The 27,837-nt window shown below is 33.5% G+C and overlaps 1 protein-coding gene across 1 annotated transcript; it reads right to left on the bottom strand.

The window, feature by feature from the left end:
- On the bottom strand, positions 1 to 26,932 carry RIMS2_1 (Regulating synaptic membrane exocytosis protein 2). Its single transcript, XM_051208521.1, has 10 exons — positions 26,144 to 26,932; positions 24,634 to 24,770; positions 22,103 to 22,280; positions 19,972 to 20,073; positions 19,231 to 19,282; positions 17,779 to 18,028; positions 16,409 to 16,986; positions 12,843 to 13,050; positions 5,652 to 5,997; positions 1 to 2,181 (listed from the first exon to the last, which is right to left on the bottom strand). Exons 1-10 carry the CDS (start codon positions 26,219 to 26,221, stop codon positions 1,684 to 1,686), a joined length of 2,427 nt encoding a protein of 808 aa, XP_051075405.1. The 5' UTR covers positions 26,222 to 26,932; the 3' UTR covers positions 1 to 1,683.
- Between the last annotated feature and the right edge of the window lie 905 nt (positions 26,933 to 27,837).

Here is a 27,837-nt window from a genome sequence, read left to right as displayed (position 1 = left end):
CTCACACTCGACAAAGTTACATTATAATTATAAACCACTGAATCGGAGTACGATACAGTACTTTTCACCCTTTAGTTCATGATGTCATTTCGACTATCTAAACTATATTCATGTGTATCTTATCTCTTTTTAAACCATTTTCATTTAACAAATGAATCAGTTTGACTAAAAAGCAAAAAAAACAGATCATAATAAACTTCGAAATTATTATTTTTGTTTCTGTGATCGTTAAATGAAAAAAAGGACTTTACAAACATTCAGGGTGATTAGTTTCCATGTCGTTTTTTTATTTTTTAAAAATTGTTTCTTTCAATTGTTTTTTCTTACATAATCCAATAGACAAACAAACTATATTTTAATTAAACTATTGAGGAAATCTAATCTAAATTTTATCATAAACAGAAAATAAAGATCAACTGGGAGTTTTGTTTTGTTTTTTAAATATTCTTTAGGAACAATTAAATGAAAAATTTGCTAAAACATAAAGAATAGAAGATTTTGTAGAACAGGATAAAATTTGGGAATAAAGACAGAGGCAGAAAAAGAGAGAGAGAGGGGGGTGGGGTGGAATTATGCTTGAAGATATATTGGCACTGTTGAACTAATAAAAGATATTCATTTATATGGAATGATTTCAGTTTACTTTAAAACGATCTGTTAACAAATATATCTTAGCAACAATAATAATAGTACATAAAGTGTATTATTAATTACAAATAATTCTAATGGAATCTTAAGGAAATCAAAGAGAGAGGGGGGGAGGGAAAAAAGAAGATGATTAATTTAATGGCCCCAGAATCTATAAATTATTATATCTGTATAAATAAGTATAGTTATCGATGAAGAATGAAAAATAAAAAGAAAGATATATTTGTATATATTTTCTTTTTATAAAGAAAAAAAAAAGGGGGTAATAACTAATTAGATAGATCGATAAGAGGATTATAAATTGATTCAATAAATATTATGTAAAGAATTCGGCTATTAATACTCATTACATAACAAATCGTTATGGAATATTTTCTCTCTTTTTTTAGTAATGAAAAATTGTTCAAAGATATGTGTTCATGGAATAGTTCTTTTCAATATCTATGAAATAATTCACTTTAAAATTTACATAGAATAATAATAATAATCTAAGTTATTAAATGTTTGCAAGAGTTTAGATGATTATAGATAACTATTAATGAAAGGAAGAAAGATAGATAGGTAGATAGATAAATTTATAATTGAAGAAAATAGTACTTCTAATCTACTTGTTAAATAGAGAAAGATGTAATAGATATTATTATTCAGTAAATGTAATCAATATTACTGCTTTATCTCTAATTCACAAACACACACACACATATGTATATATGTGTGTGTATATACTCTATTACCATAGGTAAATTGGTGACCTCTTAGACCAATCCATTTGTACTTTACGAGGCAAGGATTATATAATTCATATAAAAAAATAATGCGAGATAGTTCATTTTGTTTTGTTTTTTCTTTTTGATGAAAAATATATAATTTGTAACATGTTAGTTACCATAGAAAAAATATGTTTTAAGAATGATATAATGTATATATATATATATATATATATATATATATTTCTGGAGGGGGGGGGGGTTAGTTAATAAAAGAACATTCTCTATTCATTTATCTCTATGTATAAATGAGCATTTGATGTAATTACTATCGTTTTATTAAATTCGATGAAATCATATTCAAATTAGATTGTATCCGATCATTATTAGTTTTATTGAATCCTGATTGTTGTATAGATTTATTGATTTCTTGTGAGGATTTAGATTTTGTTCGATTATTACGTTCATTATTTTTATTATTATGATTACTGCTACTACTAATACTACTGCTACGATTAGTTAATTTGTCAAGTTTAGATCCAATTAATTTATTATTATTGTTATTTATATTCTGTGCATTATCTAATGGTGTAGAAGAAGATGATAAACTTTTTCGTCTTTCTTGTTGTTGTTGTTGTTGTTGTTGTTTTTGATTATGATTATTATGATGATGATGGTGATGATGTTGTGCATTCGATGCAATCATTCCAAATAATTTATACCAACCAAATACAACTGTTTTTAAATCTAAATCATCAAGAACAATTTCACACATTCCTAAAAATACTTTCTTATCCATACGTCCATATTCACCCCATACACTGATCTATAATCAACAACAACGAAAAAAGATGTGAAACTTGTAATCATGACAATAATGATAAAATCAAACAAGTTTTCATTATAAACTGATGTTGATTAGGTAATAAGTGAAGATTGGAGAACACTGAACAGTTCCATCATTCTAGGTTAAACTTATTTACGTACTTACTTATTTACACCTGTTACCCCCAATCGAGCATAGGCCGCCAACCATCATTCTCCAATCCACTCTGTCATGGACCTTACTTTTTAGTTCTATCCAATTGTTGTTCATTCTTCTCATATCTGTATCCGATTGTCGGTGTAACGTGTTCTCTGGTCTTCCTCTCCTTCCCCTCTTCCTTTGGTTTTTAGGATTCCATGTGAGGGCTTGCCTTGTGAGGTAGTTCGGTGACAGTTGACAATACAAATACTTTAAAGTTGAAATTTCCTTTATAAGAAATCTATACAAAAAGTTCGGCTGATAAGTTTTGATTGTCGTGTCCCTACTATTAGATAAAGAAACCTATTTATATATTTTTATGCGGATACAAAGAATTTGCTCATTCGAGGTTGCGCAAGATAATTTATCAAAAAATAACATTAAGGGAAAATAAGTATTCATTTATACTATAAATGCAGTTTATTTACAAAGTACGCTATCATGTAATCATCTTTGATTAATTTTTCAGTCCTGAGGGTCACTGATACCAGATGGTCCCATAAACCAGAGTATACGAAGAAGGATGCAAAACTACAACATAATGGTTTAAAGCCAGAAAATGTAACCAAAAAAGAATACTCAACTGTATCCACCAAAACTCCTAGACAAGAAATGTGATTCACATCTCAAGGTAAATTCCTGAGGTATATGTCGTGAAATACAGTATATGAAGTCGACTTTAAAAGTGATTCAGCTGAAGAAGTTTTAAACATATGGATCTCAGAGTAGTTCAGAATCACACTCTTTGCAACAGCAATGAAACTTCACAGGTTGAAATCATGAGTTAAATTGAAGCTAGACCACCATGGAAAACCTGGGAGCACTGGAAGGCCGTTTCATCCCAGTATGGGATTCCTCATCGGCGCGCGTCCATGACTCCGCACCCCGCGGGATTTGAACCGAGGACCTACCGATCTCGCATGTGACCACTTAACCATTAGACCACTGAACCGGCATCCGACGGTGTTAATATCTAACTTCAACCAATCCACGAAGTAGCGTCACCGTACACCATTGTCTTCAGTGAGTTCCTATCTCAAAACAGACTTGGTTGAACTCCACTGGTAACGGCTTCTCACTAGAACTCCAGGAGTATCTCCTGAAGTCAGTCACTAGTGAACAGGTGATTATTATCAGAATGGGTTTTGTGCTCTTTCGCGAAACCAGTTGATCCTGGGTTCGAATCCCGCAGAGTGCGGAGTCGTGGATGCGCGCTGCTGAGGAGTCCCATACTAGGACGAAACGGCCGTCCAGTGCTTCCAGGTTTTCCATGGTGGTCTAGCTTCAATTGACTCATGATTTCAATCTGTGAAATTAAAATTCCCAAACAGACCCATTTCTTCGGATAATCCTAAAGACAATGTTTTACATTTAGTCAGATGAATGTAAGTGCATCAGGTCATGTGTTCAGTCAGTCAGGAGGTTGATTATGAATACAGTGGTCTTGAGTGCTGTTAGAAGTATGTGGGCACTTATCACTTCTCGGTTGCCCACACCATGGAAGGGTTCTTATGGAGACGAGGTGTAGCATTTTTAGGGTCGACCTTTTCTAACCCAACGCTCCTTATGGGAAGGCAGCATCGCTGTCACGCTGGTTGTCTGAAGGAAACACCTTACTGCCATCACACCTCTGTACAGTCGGCAGTACAATTTCGCCCTCAGACGTTCGGTTCGCTGCCTTCAGTTTTACATCTCTTCAACCGACCTGTCTGGCATGGTAGAACCTTAAGGAACGATTGTTCCATCCAGTATAGTTCGATCACGATAGGCAAGCCCGATCACCACGTCAAGGTAGCAACGACGGTCGGGAGTTCATCTGTTACTGTAGATATAATTATTTCGATCATTCGATATGAATTCCATCCAAGAATATTTAAGAACCGTATAATATTCGGAAGAATATTTAATTTAATATACCTCTAGTGATGAAAGTGGAAAACAAAGGTTTTCCTGTTGAAATTCTCTTCATTCGATAACGTAACTAGCTGACTCAGTTATTGAAGTTAACTAGTAATTACACTTAATCACAATGAGTTTATTTAGTTTCTTTTTTGAGGATGACTGTCAGATTTTCCTGTTTTACAGGTTTATCGAACAAGTTTACATGTAAATTCAACCATTTTTATTTTTGAATAACGAGAGTCCCAACTAAAAATATCTTGAACCATAGTAAATTATGCTTATAAGCAACATTGAATTCATTTTAATTAGCTTTCTATGAAAAGTTATGTTAAAAAATTCTGGTTATATGTAAATTTATCATGGAGTTAATCAGCAACTCTTAAAATGCTTAATCAAATCTATTTATGTAATCTGTGAATCTTCAGTTAAGCCAAATGTGTTGTCGACCATAACTACAATTATTTTTATGTCTATGTTTTTTGTGAGCTGCGACATATTACTTATTGATAACAAGTAGTTTGAGTCATATTCAAGCTCACTTACCTACTTACGCCTGTTATTCCTAATGGAGCATAGGCCGCAGACCAGCATTCTCCAACCCACTCTGTCCTGGGCCTTCTTTTCTAGTTCCATCCAATATTCAAGCAGTCCCAGTGATTTATTGTAAACAATGATATTCACTTACCTATATACTCTTAATTCAATATCAGCTGAATTCTTGTAATTCTCTTTCCCTAAATTCGATTTAACTGTGCATAATGCCTCTTAAAACAATAACAAACCTGAAAGATTTGTTTATTTATGAAAAATAATGTTGAATTTATTTCCGTTCATTACTGATGTAACCTTCTGATTTGAATTATATGTAATTTTAGTCTTATTTACGATACATTTTCCTCTTGATTGTGCTTTACATGGCATAACTAACTTTCATGAACTTACCAATTTGAGATCGAAAAAATTCTTGATATTTACCCTGTTTTACATTACAGAACCTTACTCTTGATCATATTTTCTTGGTTAGAGGATTTATATACGAAATTCAGTCACTGAATTAGAATATTCACACTAATTCTAAATACATAGTATTAATTTCAATAGTTGAGATCATGAGTCAATTGAAGCAAGACCGCTATGGAAAACCTGGAAGCCCTGAACGGCCGTTTCGTCCTATTGTGGGACTCCTCAGCAGTCTGTACCCAATACCCCGCCTCGCGGGATTCGAACTCAGTGCTTCCAGGTTTTCCATGGTGGTCTAGCTTCAATTGATTCATAATCTCAACTATTGAAATTACTAGAATCTCCACAAAACACCTTCTGATACATGGTATTAAGTAAAAAATAATAAGAAAAGGAAATTTGTTGCTCACTTGAAGAATTTTTCCATGATAGGGAACTGAGAAACATAATTGTTGTTGATAAAGTGGATCCAATGTACGTCTTGGAGGATACATTGTTCGTAATTTTTCTACAGATTGTTTACCTTCCAATAAATGTAGTTTAACATATGGAGCTGGTAATGGCTTAGCTGTATTTTTTTGTTGTAAACCTCTAGCACGAATTACTTCAACTTCTAAATGACCTTTTCGATCATAAAAGCTTAATTGTATTTCTCCAAGACAGGGCATTCCAAGTACTTGTCGTCCAACTAATTGTCCTGGACCAAGACCTTCAACAAATTCTCCAACGTGAGATTCATTACGACCCATATAAACACTGAGGAAAAAAGAATATGTATCCAGAAAGATATTCATTTATCAACTAGTCATATCATGTAACACGGCCTATATTCAAGCGTTTTAATTTTATCACTTTATATTCAAAATAAACTAAGCTGGTTTACATTGAATGAGTAGGGAGTAGTTACTCGTGTCACGGTTGCTTAGTCATCAGTAGTGATTGAATTCTATCAATTCAGTTTAAATATGGCCACTACCGTAAGTTATTTAACATTGTATGTACTATGTTTTGATGTCGTATTTTTGGAAACCTCAGATCTAGGTTTCGTACTATTCTGCATTCGTCCTTAAGGTTTATCTGAGATCTTAATGGAATTGATGATCTATTGCTGACAAGGCCTAACTAACATGAAACGTAAGATTAAAGCTTTTTAACGATTCCCTCGAACTACTTAACCTAAAACTAAGGTAGTTTTGTATTTGTTCCTATACTACTTACAATATGTCCACTAATTCATTTACTGTACTGGTCGGTAGGTCAAACTGATTTTCATTATTACAAGTTTCCAATGCTAACAGTAAATATGTAGTCCTAAGTACTCTTAATTATTTAGATTAATAATTAATGTGATTACATAAGTGAAATAATTAATATGTAAAATGATAACACACTATTACAATCATACTTAAATAGCACACAACAATAGTTTGATATATACGTAATAAAAACATGCTAATTAGTTAACCAAAAGAAGAACAACTACCCAGGATTCAAATGTAACCCATTTTATGTTTCTTCTTAGTATGTGTAGCTTTTAAATTTTAATCAAATTAATGTTTTTCTTTAAGCAATAACTCGTGTAGCAGCAGCCTTTGCATCAGTAGGCCTCAACATACACAAAGGGAAAATCAAGGTCCACAAATACAACACGGTGAAGACTAACTCAATCACACTTGATGGAGGAGCTGTGGAACAGGTGTAAAGTTTCATGTATCTGCGTAGCATCATTAATGAGCAAGGAGAATTCGATGCAGACGGGAAGGTGAGGATTGGCAAAGAAAGGACAGTGTTCCTACGGTTGAAGAACATATGGAACTCAAAACAACTGTCAACCAATATCAAAATCAGGATCTTCGATACGAACGTCCAGACGTTTCTACTGTACGGGTGTTGGTGGGAGGCCTATGCTCCTCCATGAGGAGTAACAGACGTAAGTAAGTAAATAATAACTTAATTCCACATAGCCTTTATCCGAAATTCATCAGCTCTCTAGGTTTAGTCTATTCACAAACAATATACAACTACCAAATGTATCTGTTAAATTGTAAAGATCACTTTCGAAATATTATTATCGTGGATGCGCACGGCTGAGGAGTCCCACAATAGGATGAAACGGCCGTCTAGTGCTTCCAGGTTTTCAATGGTGATCTGACATCAATCGGTTCATGATCTCAATCAAAAACTTAAAAATCTCCACAACCCCTAAACTGATATTATTAGCAAGTAAATTTAAGGATTTATAAAATCAACAATTTTCTTATTGAACTCTTCAGTTAAGGCAGTTTTATTGTAAAAAACCATAGAGAATTATAGAAAATAAAATTTAGCGAGATTAGAATTTATGGAAAAATTAATCAGGTATAAGATAACAGGTCATGGAATTTGGCTCAAAATTCACTCATTCATTTGGTTAAATACAGTTTCAGCATTCTAGTTGATATCAGTTCGTGTTGTAAACTTTAAATCTAATTCCTAACCCTAACCATCAACTGTAAATCATAATCCTTATTCTTCAAACTGCTTTATAACCCTCATTTAACCCTGGTAAGTAGGTAGATACTTTCAAGGTCAGTCCAGAGTCGCTCAAAGGTAGTTCATAAATTATGATCTTACCGTATATTGTACTGGTGACCTTGAGCAATTTATTAACCAATCGAGAAATAGTGAGTAGTGATAAAACAATTAACAATAAAAAGTAATAAAACTACTGTGGAATAATGTTTTGGATATAAATAAATAATTCATACATGTTAAATTATTCAAATGCCCTGGTACTACCGAGGGTGGGGAGAGTCAGTTCTCCCTCTCGAAATGCTCTCACATGGCCACGTGCATACAACCACTGTCAGGGAAGTCCTATTCACTGCCCTCTCACTGCATTACTATTGTTTACGAAATTGAGAGGACGAAAAGCGAATGTCTGGCGCTTTAACTGGGTTGGTGGATATGGAGGATCCACCTAGGGAAGTTGAAAACCCTGATTCCAAACTAATGGCGCACATGGACTCCAGGATCCTGAAGGAATAAATGGCGTATGAACCAATCATTGGTCGCCAGCTACCATGACCATGGGACTGCATCTCCTTACGTTGCTCCACTGCCTGGTGGGTCAGACATTTAGGTCGAAGGCTCTGGGTATGACCCTCTAAGAAAACCACCTGCTCCAGTTTGGTCACATGGGCAGTATCACAGCGCACACACAAATCATGTTAGTTGTGTGACACATATGTACCAATATTTATGTGTTCAAATGAATAAATAAATAAAAGTTCATTATAGTAATGAAAAAAAATTAATTTTACATATTTTGACTTAGGCTAACGTTGTGAGTTAGGAATATAAACCTAGAGGGTGTTCTTCACCGAATGGAATTAAATAAAGTACGGAAAATTAGGGTTAAATAATAAGTTCATGATTTTAATGAAATTCAACAATCTTCACAACCTCAGACCTAAAATTATCATATGTTCACTAAAGACTAGCATCGAGAAGGAATTCTTAAGGTTCTAGTGAGAAGCTGTGATAAATGGAATTCAACCGTATCGGGTGGGAGGCAGTTACCCACCGAAGACAATAGAATGTGGTCGATCAATATCGTGGATTGATTGAAAGTAGACATTAACACCATTAGATGCCGGTTTAGTGGTATAGGGTTTTAACGTTCATGCGCAACTGAATGTCCTGGGTTTGGATCCCATGTGCGGGGTCGTGGATGCACACTGCTAGAGAGTCCCATACTAGTAAGAAATAGCCGTCCATTTCTTTAGTTTTCAATGGTGGTTTTATACTGATCGGTTCATGATTTCAATGAAATTAAATTATAGAAATCAAAATAGGGCTGTGTATTTGAATTACAAATCGAGTTTAGGGTACTTATCATGAACTGAAATCAGCTATAATGCAATAATGCTTTGCCACCCTTTTGTTTACAGACTTAAAAAAACTTGGGGTTGATAGTGATAGTCAAGAGACAGAACAAGAAAATGCTTACTAATTACACAAACACCCTTGATTATGCACTGAAACACACCTAGTACTTTAACACACAATCTACATCAGAACCAAGTATTTTTTATGATCTAACTCAAGCATTATTTCATATTTACTTTTTAGTTGGATTGTATATATGTTTTTTTATCAATTTCAAGAATTTTAGTGACCAACTATTAATATTTCTATTTAGTTAGTCACAACATATAAGCATGCAGAACTGTGATTTTAATTTCGCGCAGAAATATACATAGCATGGCCTTAGTTTTGATTGATTTATCCAGGGCCATTGGCATAGTGTACTTCGTAATGTCTTGACAAAATTAACCAATATCACATGCCTAGTCAATAATCAGAAATCTGATTCAGATTTGATCTATTTTAGATCCACTATTTCCTCGACCGCCTAGTGTCCCCAAATTAAGCAACAACACGCCCATTTAGCACTATTGACCTTGAGCTGACAACTATTTCCTTGTTGCTCCGTTATTAGCAAGCTTCTATCTATGTTCTGTCTTGAGTTCAAAAGTAGAAACTAGACTCCACTATATTTATATTTCAGATAGAATTGACCTATAGACAGACATACATGACTGCATCATAGAATAAAATGAAAAATAACAATTATAAGTGAACAATCCCAAAGATAGAGCGTAAGTAATAAACTGGAAGCAAATTAAGAATAGTAAACCATATGATATTAGTATAAGAATAAAAATAATAGATTTGTGGAAAAATCAAGTTTTTAGATTTTCTGACGTTTCGTAACTCAGTGTAAGTGACTTCTTCAGAGGATAAAAAAGTCAATGATTTAGTTCCGGGAATTACCATTTCAATGTTCGTTGTGATATAATAACTTTCATCATTGATCACCATTTAAGATTTGATAAATATCGTTAACAAACCACATTTCTCAAACAAATTTGATGTCAACTAAATATAATTAGTGTTATTGATATGACAAAATTAACGTAACTTCGATACACTTAGGAGATCAACATTACAAATAACAATCTGATGGTTAATTTAATTGTCAAGATATTTTTTATACGAAAACTAGGAATAAATGAATGCAGTTGACAGTGGTGGAGAATATGTTCTAATATATTTTGATGGAGTTTTGTTCTCTGAGCTGGATGGTTTGGTCGTGGAGCTTTCATCGTTCTTCTGAACGACATCATCAGCACAAACTTCAGATAGAAGTGAAGTGTTCGAATTTCTCCATATGTGTTTCACAGCTTGTTCTGTACATCTCGATGTTGATTGGTTCTTATTGACCAAACCATTTAGCTCAGAGAACAAAACTCCATCAAAATCATCCACTTGAACTACAAATCTTCTCCGCCATGTTCTAACGTAAATTAAAACTAAGGATTATAATTCTAGATAAGATTACAGTTGGAAAACAATTTGTTATAACGCTCGGTTTTACTTCGTCTAATGTTATAACGGCTGGGTTTACACGTTTACATGTATGGGACGTTAATTTACCTTAGACGAATATCTACACTAGATTCCCTCTCAGTGTCTATTCTACAGGACTTCAACACAACTCAGATGATCAAGAACATGTGATTAACCTGACCACAAAGTGAATATATTTCCACACCAAAACTCGACACAATCAATAATAAGTGAGTAATAATAATAAGGATAGGGGAATATATAACTCATCTGACACCTGTCAGACTATCTACATGTCTGAGTGAGCAGACAACCCATGATTATCATTCTCGCCTACACATCACAATTAGATTCCATTATAATACAACACCCCGTTGAAATTGGTTATGGTAATAACTTTAAACCGACCTATCTTCGCTTATATCAGTATATATGGACAACTGCGGGGATACGTTTGATAAGAAGTGTTAAAAACTTGAGTATAGACAATATAAGGAACAGAACTTTTAAAAGTTAAGCGCTCAATCCAGTCAACATATTGTAATAGATCCAACTTCTCAATCAATTAGAAAGTCGAAAGCCAGGTTAAAAAGGATGGAAGATGATCAGAATAAATATCTAGAAAATGGCTGGACAAGTGTTAATAACAACTAATCAAAACGTCCTATTAGTCACTTGTAGAGAAATTATAATACCTCACTTCTATTTGAAGTTTGTGCTAGTAGTGTCTAGGTAAACAATGAAAGCTTCACAGTTAAACCGTTCAAGCTAAGGGAATCTAAATTAACCGTAATTTTAAAACATCTTTCAAATACTTATCATGAAACTGTCCAGTTCATATTGTTAGATTTATAGAAAACCTAGTTATAGGAGTACTTTAATCCACTCCTAATGAAAGTGGTGATTTGAAAGCTTGTTATTCTTCTTAAATCATATATTCTCTTAGTTTCATTTACATTCGATCTTTCTATGTTTTCATAGACAATGTCTTGACAAGTAAATGTGTTACTAGATTGTTCAAAGTATTTAACTTCAATACAATACATTTTTTCAATTCGGATCACATAGATACTCTATTCATTTTGTATACACTATCTAAATTTACAAAATAGAAGGGATTAACCGTTTTACATTTCTTCAAAGTGAAAATCAGATTACTTCCAGTATAGTCAGTCAAGTTACTTATAATCAACACAGAGCATGGGACTAATGTGTTTTGGGTCAAATTCTCAGACTATATCAATACAATCAGATGGAAATATCAAGATTAATAATAAAGCAGTTGTTATAACATGTCGCCCTGTGCCTTATTATTATATAACCGACCGAACCAATGACGCATAGACCCGTAAGAGCAATCTAAGGTATTTATCAGTCCTTCTTCCCGACTAACTCTGCCTGCTGAGTCCAGAACACCAATCTCAGCCCCCGCAATATGAATCATGTACTTCAAACATACTGGGTTTATATATAAACCAAACACACCACATCGCACAACAAAAATGAAAACAACATTTGTACAAAATCTAGCCAAAAGTGGCTGTGAATGTGGGAGACTGTAATTAATAGACTGGGCATAACTCAGGAACATGAAATCGTATAATAATAGTCTATGAGTCAAAATGAAGCTTATAATAACAGCAACATGAATATCCATAGTTTAGTTACCTAACAATTATACAATAAAAATACATGTATGATATTAGTCTATAAATAGATCCCAACAGTTACCATTCATTATTCCCGTCGGGATACACCAGTAGTAGAATCGTGGGTAGTGATATAATGAGATTATAACAATTATCTCTGTTTACTATATTATGCTAATATAATACGTTGATATAACGAAAAACCGAGATTTTGCTAGTACTTGACTGAATACTTTATTGATACGCTATACATAGATCTGATTCCGTTATATCTGATACAAAATTCACAGTGAGACAGAAAATTAGAGGATAGGCTATCCGATAATTTGTACAGAACATTTATAAGTACTCTATACTCAGTCAGTTCAGAGCAAAAATCAATAACACAAAAGGAAATCACAAATCAAAGACTCAGTAGTGTGTATGCCAGTTTACACATAGTGAATAATCACTTTTACTAACCACAAATCAGATAGTAGTATTAGTGATAGTATCAATGATAGTAAAAAAGATTGAATATGATTTGTGAAGAAAAGATGAATTCATGAAAATATTTACCTTTCTTGATCAGTAGTATCTGAATTTGTACCATATCTAGAATTTCGACCGTCACTTTTTCCACTACTTATACTTGATTGACAATGCATCATTGATAATCTTCCATGACTAAATGATCCTTCTTGTTCTTGACCTTCAAATATAGCACCATATCCTCCAAATGGTAATACTTCTTCACTACGTTGGAAACTCGTTCTTGATTTTTTATCTAAAACCCAGGAAAGATATATGTAAACACAGAGGGTCTATGGAAATTATCTTATTTAGAGATAATTTACATCGTGAACACTGAATTTAGTTATATAACTAATAATGAATGGGAAGCAGTAAACTAGTTTTCCGCCAACATTTGTGACTCTTTAATAAATTGTACTAATGAACATTTCATTTTGGTGGAACGCCAACGTACAATCTGTCAAAAGAAATTTCACGAATACTGAGACATCTAGTAGATTCAGCCAACCACTCCATCAAATCTCCAACACAATTCCTGGACCAAATTAAGGATATTCAAATCAACAACGACGAACTCATGATATCCTTCGACTTAACAGCACTGTTCATCTCAATTGAACCACAGTTAGCAAAAGAAACTATATCCCTGTTGCTCAACAACGACACAAATCTCAATAAGTACACGAAGCTTCAAATCCAAAGTCTACTGTAACTCATCGATTTATGCCTAAAACATATTTTCAATTCAACAACAAAATCTACGAACAAACGAAAGGGACACCAATGGGATCACCAATATCAGGACTGATCGCAGAGGCAGTGATCAAGCCGAAAATTTGGGTTCGCTATGTAGACGACACCTTCGTCATCGTCAAAAAGAATGAACTGGAAAAAACTCACAAACTGATCAACAACGTTCTCAATGACATCAAGTTCAGAATGGAACAGGAGTCAAACAACCAACTAGCATTCTTGGATATATTGATCACTAGAACTGACACAGGAAAACTGGAAACTCAAGTATATAGGGAACCGACCCATACAGATCAAATCCTCAACTACAACAGCAACAACCCAAGAGCTCACACATTGTTCAAGAGGGCGAGGACACACTGGCAGCACGAAAAAATGAAGAGAAACACCTGAAGGACGTATTTCAAAAAAACAGCTACCCAACCAACTTTATCAAAAAACACCAACCGCAGCCAGTATCAGAACCCAAGCCAAGCACAAAAATCAACAAAAGGATCACCCTACCGTACATACAAGGAATATCAGAAACCGCAACGAGACTGCTGAAAACCTTCGGAATAGGTGTGGCACACAGACCGACAAAATCACTACAATCGATCCTATGCAAACCAAAGGATGAAATAACAAAAGAAAACAAATCAAACATCATCTACAAAATAAATTGTACCAACTGCGACAAACACTACATAGGACAAAGCGGACGTCTCCTCCACTTTCGCCTACACGAACATCAATTAGCGGTCAAACGCCATGATATCTCTTCACTTATATCAATACACGTAGATAACTACGGACACTCATTCGATTGGAAAAATGTGGAAATCTTAGACAGAGGAAACTCCAAAAACACCAGAGAATTTTTAGAAGCCTGGCACTCAGGTCAATCAGCAATCAACAAATATATTGAAATCAATCCAATTTATCAACCAATCAGAAAAATCATGCATAAATATAGGAACAAACATCAAACCAATGGGAGACACAATCAAAACAAAGAAGTAAACAATGATGATTTTAAGGTCAATAAGAACCAATCAACATCGAGGTTCACAGAACAAGCTGTGAAACACATATAGAGAAATTCGAACACTTCACTTCTATCTGAAGTTTGTGCTGATGATGTCGTCCAGAAGAACGATGAAAGCTCCACGACCAAACCATCCAGCTCAGAGAGCAAAACTCCACCAAAATCATCCACCTGAGCTACAAATCTTCTCCACCATCTCAATGAACATTTCAGTGGTCTAATATCGAAATTTCAGATCTCGGGATAAATCTCTTACCTTAAGTTCATTGATTTGGTATCAAGGGGTTAAATTTTTCAATCTTACACAATTCGCAATATAATGCGATGATCAACTGGTACCAGTTGGTGATACTAGTTTCATTCAAAAGATTGCTCTTTAAAACAGTTATACAATGACCTGAAGTGATGATGAAGAAACTTTTTAGTTCAGAAAGATTTTATAGATTTTGGGTTCTCTAGATTGAACAGTTTAATCGTGAATCTTTCATTACCTTTCTAGACGATATCCGACAGTTGTTTACCCAACCCAAACACTAACACTCCATACGCATAGTGAATCCCGAGTAGAAATCCATCTTTTATACATAAGAATGACCTATGTAGTCGTTTACATGGAGAAGTCTGTCGTTGCATATTGACCAATCATATTTCAGTATCACACGACACATCAATAAATTAATGAAAGAAACTGTAACAACGTAACTATATTAGTTTATAATACACTACCATAAATTTTACCCACTCTTAATTAAGTTTCTGTATGAATCCGTCAGAAGCGTATTTTATCGATAGGATATGATTGACAATTAGCACAACAAACATACACTGCAATACTATTAATGGAATTGAATTTGAGATACCACCATTTGAAGTTACTTTTGTTTATCTAATTATGCCTGGTTTAAATCGATTTTTCTTCATCATTCGAAAAACTTTAGCCACTCAGTGAATACGATTATCAAAATTTTCATCATATCCGGTGACTCAACGGCGTAGATGAGAGAAAATAGAAACCAATGTCGTGTCTTGGCAAGCATAGTAAACAATTATTACCATTTATACAACGTTTAGGTCATATTAAATATTTACTTCCTACAATCTAAGGTAACTCCGCCTGGAGTCCCTCCGGGGGCTACTGCCGGTCCCAAGCCCGGATAAAGGAGGAGGGTTGGGCATGGAGTTAGCGTCCCCATCTCGTAAAAAACTAACTCGCTAAAAAAACGCTAACCAGAAAAAAAATTATTCAAACTTAAACAATCTAAGGTGTAAGCCAATCCAAGCCACATGATGCCACTATTTACTAAAGCCAATAATCTTTACAACAAGCTTTACATGAAATATGTCTTCACTACGTAACGTTGATAAATATTGACTTGTTTTCCAAGGTATTTCTTTATTTCCATATGGTAACAATAAAATTTGTCCAACAAAATCAGCTCGCGTAGAAGTCATGTTTTTTTAATGTCAATTGACCATGTCTGTTCCACTTAACTCAATAAAATATAATCAGATATATAAATCTCATGCATGATTAGACAATAATATCATTCAATTAAGTTTGACAAGTACACAACAGTCACCTCTGTTCATTATGTTAGGAAAGTCTTACAGTAATTTGTCGTTAGGATCAATAACTAAGTGTTTTTCGTTTACAACCCTCTTGGGAAACTAACCACCAGTTTGTAGACATAACTACTTTCTTGAACTTACAGAATACTACAACTATTTATCACCCTTTTAAATCATATTATAGACAAGTGATATATTTTATAACAATAAAGATATCAACTTTTCAGTGACCAATTTATCTATAATTTAAAATCTTAATTACCTAAAGTTGATGTACTGCTACTCTTATTGGATCGGCCAAGGACATTAGAAAACTTTTGGCCTATATTCGGTCGTCTTTTCCTTCCATCCACTTGATCTCTATGAACATTTTGAGCTATTTCAAAATTAGATACTTTATTTTCTATTAAAGATCGTGAAACTTGACCACCTCCATAATCATCAGCTGATGTTATCCTTGGACTAGAACCACTTTCAAAATTTCTATTATCTTTTGCAATTAATTCATGTTGTTCTTCATCTTCAGTAGGAACAATGATATCTTTTTCTATCCTATTTGAATCTCTTCTAGCTCTTGTTGATTGTTCAACAGACGGTAGAAAATTTTCATCTAATCTATCTGGTTTTTGTACATTTCTAGAATGTCTTTCATTATAGGATTGTGTAGGAGTTTCAAATTGTTGACTTCCATTACGTGATGTTTGTATTGATTCCATACGTTGACGATCTGATTGACTTGTATGTAAACTCATTCTAGATATTTCAGAAAGATCAGAAAATTCTGAAGCATCTGATTGAATAGCATTCTCCTCTAGACCACCGTATTCAAAATTTTGAGCACTGAAAGATTAGAAGAAAGCAATCACATTATTAATAAACGTTTCCGGTAAATTAATGTAGAAATAATTGTTTTATCCACTATATACTACCTTTACAGTTAGTTAATCATAAGAACTCTATCACTTGACACATGCATGCGTTGATTCAAGTTGAAACATTATATCAACACAGAGAGATGAAATTATGTAGACAAACACCAGAGTAGTAGAAGTAGCAATAGCATCAATGGCAGTACAAGAACATTAGATACAGAAAATGTGAAATAGCTTGCCCAACCCTTTCGGGCCAGGTTTGCAGACTCTGTGGCAACGTAATTGCAGCCCACGTGTGGCCCAGGATATCTAAGGGCATTCCGCGTGCAGGACCGTGGATGTGTACTGATGAGGAGTCCCATCCTAAAACGAAACGGCTGTCCAGTTCTACCAAGTTTCCAATGATGGTCTAACATGATCGGTCTGTGGTTTTAATCAAAACAGACAATATGATTTGAGAAAAAAGAAAAAAAATACATGGAATAAAGGATATGAAATAGTCTTCGAATTAAGAATCTAAGTGAATCCAAACACTGAATCCATCTTGACCACATCACTCAACGTCTCGAACCATTGACCTTGTTAATCGACAGGATTCTAACCGATTAGTCTATATCAAACAACACCTATCTTTGTAAACTACATTTGTAGCGATGATATTAATGCTATTAATAACGATTCTTTTTTAAGAAAAAGTGGACGTAACAAAGAAAAGACAGATTTTAGGAGATTCCATTAGACAATATATGAAGTAACATACCTAGGATGTAGCCTTGAACCACGATGATGCACTTCAGTTCCATCTCTATAATATTCATGATCAGTAAATTTCCTATTCTGTCTAATAGATGCAGAAAATCTCTGTTCATCAATATCAGAATAGTTATCTCGTATGGATTTCAATTTTCTAGTATTATCATCTGGTATATCGGAATGACGATACTCAGATTTCGGTGACCATTGTTGTTCTGATTCACGATGTCTTGATTTAATTGGTCTTTCTGGGACTTCTATAGAAATTATATATATATATATATATATATATATATATATATATATATATATATATATATATAGGGAGAGAGAGAGAGAAGTAGAAATAGTAATTTATTGTGTTGTATAGTTATGGGTTGTATGCCAGTTAACATAAGTATCACTATACAATGCTAAGATAATAAATAACTTATCGTTATTTCAAAATTTATGTAATAACTATAACTGTTTTTTGCACCTCAGGGTAACAAAAATAAAGAACTACCAGATAAAATAACTATCAAGTAACAACGATACACCTCCGTGGACTAAGAATATGTGCGGCGTGGACACACGCAAATAGTCAAGTGATGAAAGTCCCACTTACCCAATGTTACATATCTTTAAACAAACCTGTATTATGAGTTGCCGAAGTGGAGAAATAATGTCAACCACAAACGAAGAGGCCATAAAATATTGCCATGAATCAACCTATCAAGCCACAACCTGACTTCGTCAAGTTAGATGGTGAGCTTACCCATTATTAGTGAGAACCATGCTTGGAGTATCATATAAATCCTACAGAAACATTGCAATCTATTAATAAGCTATAGTAAAAACGATAGGTCACGGTCCTCTATAAACTGAATCCCGAGTTGTATATGCACCTGCATATAGCCCAAGGAGAAATCTTCTCGTCCACAGCCAAAAGGCACACGTTACCCTGACCCTTCTAACCTTACCTATGCTGAATAAGTGACTAAGTAATGCTACAAGACATTGTACAATGGGGATAAGTTGGACTAATGATTCAGACCATTAGTCGGTAACCACACTCACGAAACCGATCGATGTTATAACAGTATTGTCACACATAATTTTTATAAGGCTTACATACAGAGTGGGCATGTGATGGCTATTGATTGATCACAACTCTCTCCAAGTAAACACAAAACTGACCTAATTGATTAAATAAAACAGTAACAGGCTTTCTAGAGCAGGTGATGATGATGTTTTTAGGTAGATATTGAATGAAATTACAATTAAATAAATTCAGTTCAGAAGACAAAACGTCACACGAATACTTCTCCTCAACTACAAATCTTTTTCATCAACTCAAGTGCAAATATATATATATATATATATATATATATATATATATATATATATATATATATATATATATAGAAGTTGACTGGAAAATCACAAGGCTTAATTGGATTTAGAAACAAAAACTTACGTGTAGTAGTACATGGCTGGAGATCGTATGGGGCAGAGTTGACATCAGGATTCTACAATAGATTAATAATAAAAGTGTTTAATCAAAATTCCAAAATTTCCATATTGTTCAAGAAGACAGTCAACTAATCGAACTATTGCTGTTTTAATAATCTTTATTGATAAAAATATTTCTGATACTGTGCTATAAAGTAAATACACCGGTTTCAACTAATGAACAACACTATTACGTTTAAGTTGTAAGGAGCTGATCAGAAACCATGGAATAAAATGAATTCATGTTATTCAGTTATGTTTGTATTGCTTGTTCTATTTAAATTTATTACTAAAAACACACTGTATGAAGTATTATTCTTTAGCTTGAGGTCTGTCAGCGAGATTGTAATTTATGGACGAACCAATCAGGTATAAGATAAAAAGTCTTAGAATTTGGTACAAACTTCATTCACCCATTTGGCTAAATAGAGTCTTAGCATTCTAGTTGATATCAATTCGTGTTGTAAACTTTAAATCTAATTCCTAACCCTAACCATCAACTGTAAATCATAATCCTTATTCTTCAAACTGCTTTATACTCCTCATTTAGCCCTAGTAAGTAGGTAGACACTCTCAAGGTCTCTTTAGCATCGCTCAAATGTCGTCCATAAATTATAGTCTTACCGATCTGTCTATTCAACAATTCCCATTCAAGTTTTATATTTATTTAACATTAACATATGATAACAACATTATCAAAACTTACCATATTTGATAATTCTGTTGCAGAAAAGAAACGATGAAATGATCGTATTGGATACCAATATCCAACATCTAATAAGTCAGCTACACTGAGATCAATTACAATCTGAATGACAAAATTATAGAGAATAAGAAGTATATTAGATGTGTAATTGTTTATCAAGATATTCTAAGGTATGTTAACAAGATGTTATAAGAAAAATATATTTCAGATTGTCATTAAAGTGTTGTGGAGATTGTTGAATTTTAGTGAAATCAAGAAATATATAGAGAGAAGGTTATGTAAATTATTCAGTGTTTAAATGAAAGTGGTTAAGGAAAAGTTAGTTTAGAGATAGCTATTTATTTGATGAATAATAAATAAATGAATCGTATTACCAGAAGGGGTTTTGTGGATATTATAGTAATTTTATTAGTTGAGATCATGAGCCAATTGAAGCTACATCACCATGGAAAACTTGGAAGCACTGGACGGCCGTCTCATCTTCCTGTAGGACTCTTCAGCAGGGCGCATCCACGATCCCGTCTCGCGAGATTCAAACCTAGGACCTATCAGTCTCATGCGCGAGCGCTTAACCATTAGACCACTGAGCCGGCATCCAACGGTGTTATTACATTATAACAGCTAATTAGTCATTGTAAGAAAAAAACGCAGAATTAGTGATAGCTGATCATTGAATATAGAGGGGTAGTGTTAAACTATGTTGATCCCCCTGAAAAGCCTAAAAGGTAACCTTGAAACTGGTCAATCAAATGTTAGTCTTACAAATATCAGTTAATTAGATTGCAGATTCTGAAAAGGAATTGTACATTAGGAGAAATTGGTAAAATTATAAAGAATTCAGTTCTTGAAAGCTAGCTAATTACACTTTCCTAACAAGAGCACTCCTAATCTTAATATTTTTGTCGCTAACACTCTTAACTCAATTCTAACTCCATCGTCAACAATATTTGCCAAAATAAGACATGTCATCAAAAACAGGATATCCAGTATTCCTTCCTAAGAATTGCATGAAAACTAAACAATCACTATCTTCAGTCTGACTGGATAATTTCATTTGTTTCGAGGCCTTCATTATAGTTTAGTTCCACTATCATAGAATGCAGGAAGGAGAATTAGGAATAGGGTTAAATGAGAGATCGTACATCTTGCTTTTGTATACGTGATTTGGGTTTGAATTGGTGGTTTGCTAAAGCCTTTGTACTGCATACATTTCTAATTCGTACCACTGTTGAGCCGCATCGTTTAATCATCACGCTGCACACTGTTTGGCTAATGGAAATCTAAAGGGAGAATTACAACTGGAATTCCTGTTATAGACATTGATTGAATTTCTGGAATATTGAAGAGGTAATACTTCTCTAGAAACTAGTATCACGTATCTAATTAGCAAAGACTAGCTGAGATTAATGTGTACTACAACTCTGTTACTTGATTTTGTTCGTTTCAGTCTGTTCAAGCTGCCCTACCTAAGTAAAACAAGCAACTGAAGTCTATTTAGAGATTTAGTCATTCAATTTTAACCCATTAAGAATAAATTTTCACGAGATTCAGAACATTTCAAGGCGTTTTTAATACAATTTAAATGCAGACTTCTTCATTTTCTTTGGGAAAAAGTCGACTTCTCAGGATTTACAGATGATACTGAAAGCTGATGAACGCCTCAAACTTTCACAATCTCTCTAGCATATAAGCAGTATAAAATTCATAATATTGATTATTTTACACCTGAACAATATGCTTTTTCAATCCAATTTATATTTGTGAATGAGCATTCTCATCAATAAATAAAGGCATGTCATGTATATATATCTGGCGTACCATCTGGAACTCATGACACTCTTCAATAAAGGTAAACATTCCTAGGTAATATAAATAAATTTGTATCAGATGGGGTTTTTGTGGCTATTATAGTAATTTCAATAGTGGATGCGTACTGCTGAGGAGTCCCACAATAGGACGAAACGGCCGTTTAGTGCTTCCAAGTTTTCCATGGTGGTCTAGCTTTAACTGGCTCATGATCTCAACTATTGAAATTAACTACTGAAACATAAACATACTACTATATAAAGGTGCTAAAAGAAACAATGGAAAAACAACAAACAGATCATTTAGATATAATACATTTTTGTACCTCGCCAATTTTATATTGTTCATCGGAATATTCATTACAATTCCATATTGTAATTTCTAAATGTAATTTGTTCAAATCATTATCTGTGAAATTGGTAAATCGAAAAGCTTGATTCCATACAGGATTTGTATTATTACCGCTACAAGTGACTAGTTTTGTGCATCGAGAATTGTGCTCTCTGAAAAAAAATTAATTAAACTTATTGAATTCATACGTTATTGTTATTATTAGTTTCTAGTATACAGTAGTAGCAATAATGATAATGAAATTAATATGATGGGAAAGACAGATTTATTGATTTTTTGGACCCGTGGGATTAGCCGGTAATTACAGGAGAGCGGTCCTATTGATCTGGCTCAAGTGTTGATTAGTTCTCTTGAACTGTCTATCTATTATCAATGATCTTTGGCTAACCAATAACCCAATGGCTATGAGATGACAACCGAGAACAACATTGAACAACTATCGGTCCAGAATGCAGTTCCTCACGTTCGTTTGCCCGATAGTCAAGATAGGATACAACATAGCATGTAGAAGACTCACATAATTCGAATTTATAAATTATTCAACTCTTGACCACACAACAACAGAAATTACAATGTCGGCATAACTGCACTATAAATGATGAGGAACTAAGTAATAGGTCCATAATAAACTAATAATAACTTAGGGAAAGTACAAAACAATAGCAACCGTTAATGTACCATATAAAAATACAATTACTGAAAAATAAAACAATAACTTTCAATTCTTCTTCTAGTTAAATAGTCAGCTCATGATATTACAATTTATCTTTAAATAAAACAATATCCATTTTGGAATCGTCTTAATATTGTTGTGTTGTTTGAAATAGATTGTAAAGTATTCATTGTCGTTCCGGACAACATGATCTACTTCACATAGAAGTGAGTCTCTTAGTGATAATAGTATTAATAATTATAACAATCATGTTCTCACAAGTAACTAATTCCGGCAGACAATTCTTGGTGTTCCAATGAGAAGTTATAGATAGTGGAATTCAGCCATGCAGAGTGTGAGGCAGTTATTCATATTAGAAGACGGTTTCATAATATAACAGATTGATTAAATTTATGCTTATAAACCATTAGATGCCAGTTCAGTGGTCTAAAAGTTAATCATTCTTCAGGAAGCCTAAAACTCCTTGGTTTTATTTCGTAGTTATGGATATTTGGAACTAAAGTCACTATTGGAAGATTGACTCATTGGACAGATGCTTTAACTGTATTTCAGTTGGCAACTAAGGGTAATTTAGGAAAAAATAAGATTATACTTTTATCATGTAACCTTACCACTCAAGTGTGAGGCAGTGTTGAACAGTAAAAGTGATTACTCATTCTTTATTCTAAAAAAACGACTTGTTTTTTGTTCGGAATTAATTTCATTGACATACTGAAACGTTTATACTGACTGTTTCAATACCTATATTGATTGGTCACTGTGTAATAACTAATATCATGTTTGTTTAGTCCCTACTACTGATCGAATTCCATCGATCAAGTTGTTATTTGCCCACTGACCTAAGTGAATCAGAAACTCGTGAATTATGTTTCGATGTTAGTTGGTTAGAAGTATTCATCAGAAAACTTTGGACCTATGATTTTGTGCTAGCTGGCTCTGATCAGCAAGGCAATCAAAGGGGCCTGAAGGCCCCTGGAGGATTCGAAATCGTAGTACTCAGATTCATAACACAAGACCTTACCATTGAACTATTCAGATACCAATTGATCCTATTTATGACTGAGATATTTATATCAGCCAGTCACTGAGTAGAAACTAATGTCTCGTTTCTCTAGACCTTGGTGCCGATCAACTTCTCAATCCGTGTTGGCTTAGTTATGCGTTGAGAAGTTGTATTAAGAATCAGGAATTTATAAACATCTGTCAAGAGAATTGACTTATAACGATGTATTTCAATTTACGATATGGTTACAATTCTAGTTTATGGAGGTGATGATCCAGGTGGCCTGCTTGAATATCTGGGCTACCTGTTCCTTCGATCTAGATATTTCATCAAGTTATCTGTTCTGTTGTTTGTTTCAGCACATCATTATGTCTATTGTGCTCACAATCTATTCAGGCGCGTTTATGAAAAGTTTACAACCTTTCGCTATACGAGATACTAAAAGGTACAATCAGCGACATCATGGTGGCTGGCAATATGCATTGAAACGAATGAACATTAATGAAATGTGGATTACCGAACTCCTAACATCTAACTGGTCATCATTCAAAATTGATCGTCACAATCGATCAAGATATAAGAAAAGGAAACTTGTTGAAATACTTTATGCTGAGAATTCTATGTTGTACCAAAAATATAATGTTGAATAAAGCTTCTAATAATAATAATAATTTAATTTGCCTAGCTCTATTAAATCTTACGTACATAAAAGAATTAGGCTACAAGTCAAGTACGAAAATGTCTACTTTGTAAATGCAATACAGAATGTTAAGGTTTAATGGAGCATAATTTTTGAAGAAAGAAGACTCCCTAATCATAATGAACTTACATTTGTTCTGGAAGAAGGCACAAACGACAATAAATATTACATGGCATTCTAGAAGCCTTATTTGTATTAGGTAGATTTCGAGCCTCTAGAATAGTGACAATTAATTGATGTTTAATTTCGTCGTAGAATAATTTCAACTACAAAATAACACATAAATATAAAAGGGATAGAAGTGATTTTAACATTCAATATGAAGACAATGTTAAATGTAACAGGGGAATTAGAAAGTACCATAGGAATTGTTTCATAACAAAATATACTATTCTTCTATGTTGTTATTAATAAATCATATAAGTTTAGTAAAATGAAGCAATGTTCAATCTACATTATAAAATGACTGAAATTGGAAATATTGATTGAAAAACTTTGACGGAATAAGTGAATGTTATTTCAAGAAGCATTTCCGAAGTTCTGAGAAAGATCAGTGACTTATGAAGTTAACTATTTTGAAAGTTAAGTGAATAATAGTCACACTCTATTGCCAGTCAGAAATGTACAAAACTGGACTTCTATTTATTGGTTTTTAGTTATCATACTCACTGTGATGCTCGAACTCTGTATTTGCATCTTGTATAGAGTCGTTTGTACTCCCTGGAGAGATATTTCAAAGATGCACGAAATAATTAATTGTTCTATACTTAGCGTATAGTTGATCAGCTGATAAAAAAAGCTTGGACCTAGATCTCTTGTTAGTTGATACTTATCCACAGAACCTAACTGAGATTCTCGGGTATCTGATGATGGAAGACTAATTCCATATCAGCGGTTGGATTGGTTGGAAAAGAGACTAACTTCCAGTATTACTGAAAAATCGACGCATTTTTTAAACAATTAGTAGTGACTTGTGTAATACTGTCTAATCTATAGTATCGATCGTATCCAAGAAACCGAGTTTTGCTATAGCCAGTACCCTTAGTGATACAAAGAGGCCGAAGTAGAAATAAATATTTTTGGTTAATTTTAAATGATATAGGAATGTATGATGTTGCTACGTTTTGGGAACAACTTGATTAGACAGGTTAATCTTCTATCACGTCAATCAGTACAAACCATTTAATCGCTCCTTCATTGTATTTTACATTGCTTTTAATTGTATATAAAAGGTGACATTCTTCGTAAATAACAATTCTTCAGTCACAGATGAGATCTTTGTCATCTGAAATTTCGTAACTCACTGGGATAATAAGTTCTGACAGTAATAGTAGTATTTGTTGTCGAATAATGTATCAGTCTAGATTCATTCCGATTATTGCAATGACTTCGACTCACATTACTACTTAACTTGAAATCGCCTTGGGTTATATTTGTTGTTAAGTAGTCAGAGGAAATCGATGAGGAACTCAATGTCTAGTTTTCATGCCAACGACATACTTCAATTAATGTGTGATCATGATCAGACTATTTAAGAAGTGGGCCCAAACTATGGCAATTGTGTAAATTCATACACATTTCATCAAAACAATCATATTCTTTATATATTTATATAAGAAATCCTGAAAAAGTAACATACATGTAAACTAGATTTAATATTATGCTCAACGGAATCCATTTCATTCGGATTAAGACAATCAGAACGATTCGGAACCATTAATACAAAATCATCAGTTGGTGCTAAGATAAATGCAATGTGGGGGGGGGAAATTAAAAGCAATATATAATGTATCAATTACAATAAAACAAACTAATCATATGACTTGTAATTAAATGAACCGTTAAGTTTGTTTGCATAATTTGCATATTTCTTCCAAGAGAAACAGTATAAATTGTAATTTCATCATGGATGCATATTGAAGTTTGATTTCCAACGGTTGTGTCTAAGCTAAATTCAATCTATTATAACGTGCACTACAAATTCAGTTTCATTTTCATGATAGGGAGTTAATCAACATAAACTAATCCATGTGATGGACGTAATTTCCATTATGTGCCACTGACATCAGCTGGTTAACCATTTGAAATCAAGGTCAGTATGCTAGTTGTTTTATCTTAATTCTAAACTCGTCAGTAATGTATTCCAAAGACATAATATATTCAGAAGATAGATTTGGTTATATACTGAGCTCTTCAAATGTTATCGTATATACATATGAAAGATAAATAGAGTGAAAGAATCACTGCAAGCTTCACTTTTAAATACTACTTTTTAATGAGTAAGAAGAAAAGTTCTTTTTAATCATAAGTCGAATCAACATTGCTGTAGGATTTAGTTTGTCTACAGATGCATTTTTTTTATGATAAAACTTCAAGATGGCTAAAAAGGCATCTGAAAACATGTCATCCAGAACACACCCAAAGCACACCGACAGCTGAAACACAAAACCATATGAACATATAAGACTATATAGAAACACAACTAACGAACTACACTAATGTTCATACAACTAGTGTAAAAAAAACTACCGACGGAAAAAAAAGAATGATCAATCACTGCTATGCAGTACACCAATGTTCATCGATTACTGGATAGAAAATAACACCGAAAAGCAAAAAAACAAATGTATAAACCACTATTGCGCTCCGGTAGTTGTGGCGTGCTGCCATGAATGCCTCTTCTGTAGAAAGCTTACAGGATTCATCAACTAGTTTGGCTTTAAGGGACACTGTAATCATAAATCAAATCAAATGCTTGGCGGAAGATTACGTAATGTGTAGAGTGAGATCTAAATCAAGTAAACAATAGTAGACGTGAATGCTTATTAAATATTCCCAGCATTCATAAGATTAATAATAACAGTAAGAATGACAGTAATACAAAGATATTGAGGATGAAGTTTTGAAAATGTGAACGATTGCGTAATCATATTGAACCTGTAGTTAGTCAAAGTAACAGTAAAAGTTGGATACATTTCTTTTGCACATAAAGTCCCAGTTTTTCTAATCCGAATAATGGCCCGGGATCTAACTCCAGTGAGATCGTTTCAGATTACTATTGAGATATACATATCCTCAATTCTCGTATATTATCATCGACTTAATTCACGTTAGTGAATAACGTAATTAAATAAGTCAAATACGAGAATGGATTTTGAATATGTATATTTCATTCATTTATTGATTTGGACAGGTAATCAAGGAATGAAACGAAGAGAAGAGAGTGAAGCGAAATGACGTGCAGTGTGAAATGCATGTGAGCCAACTCTCATTTAACCAAGTGTTAATCAATATTTATAGTCACACAAAATTAATCTACAAACATGTAATGAA

Source organism: Schistosoma haematobium, chromosome 1, assembly GCF_000699445.3.
Source record: "Schistosoma haematobium chromosome 1, whole genome shotgun sequence".
Lineage (NCBI taxonomy): Eukaryota > Metazoa > Platyhelminthes > Trematoda > Strigeidida > Schistosomatidae > Schistosoma > Schistosoma haematobium.
Note: the sequence above shows the minus strand (reverse complement) of the source record. Positions and strands in the feature narration are given on the sequence as shown.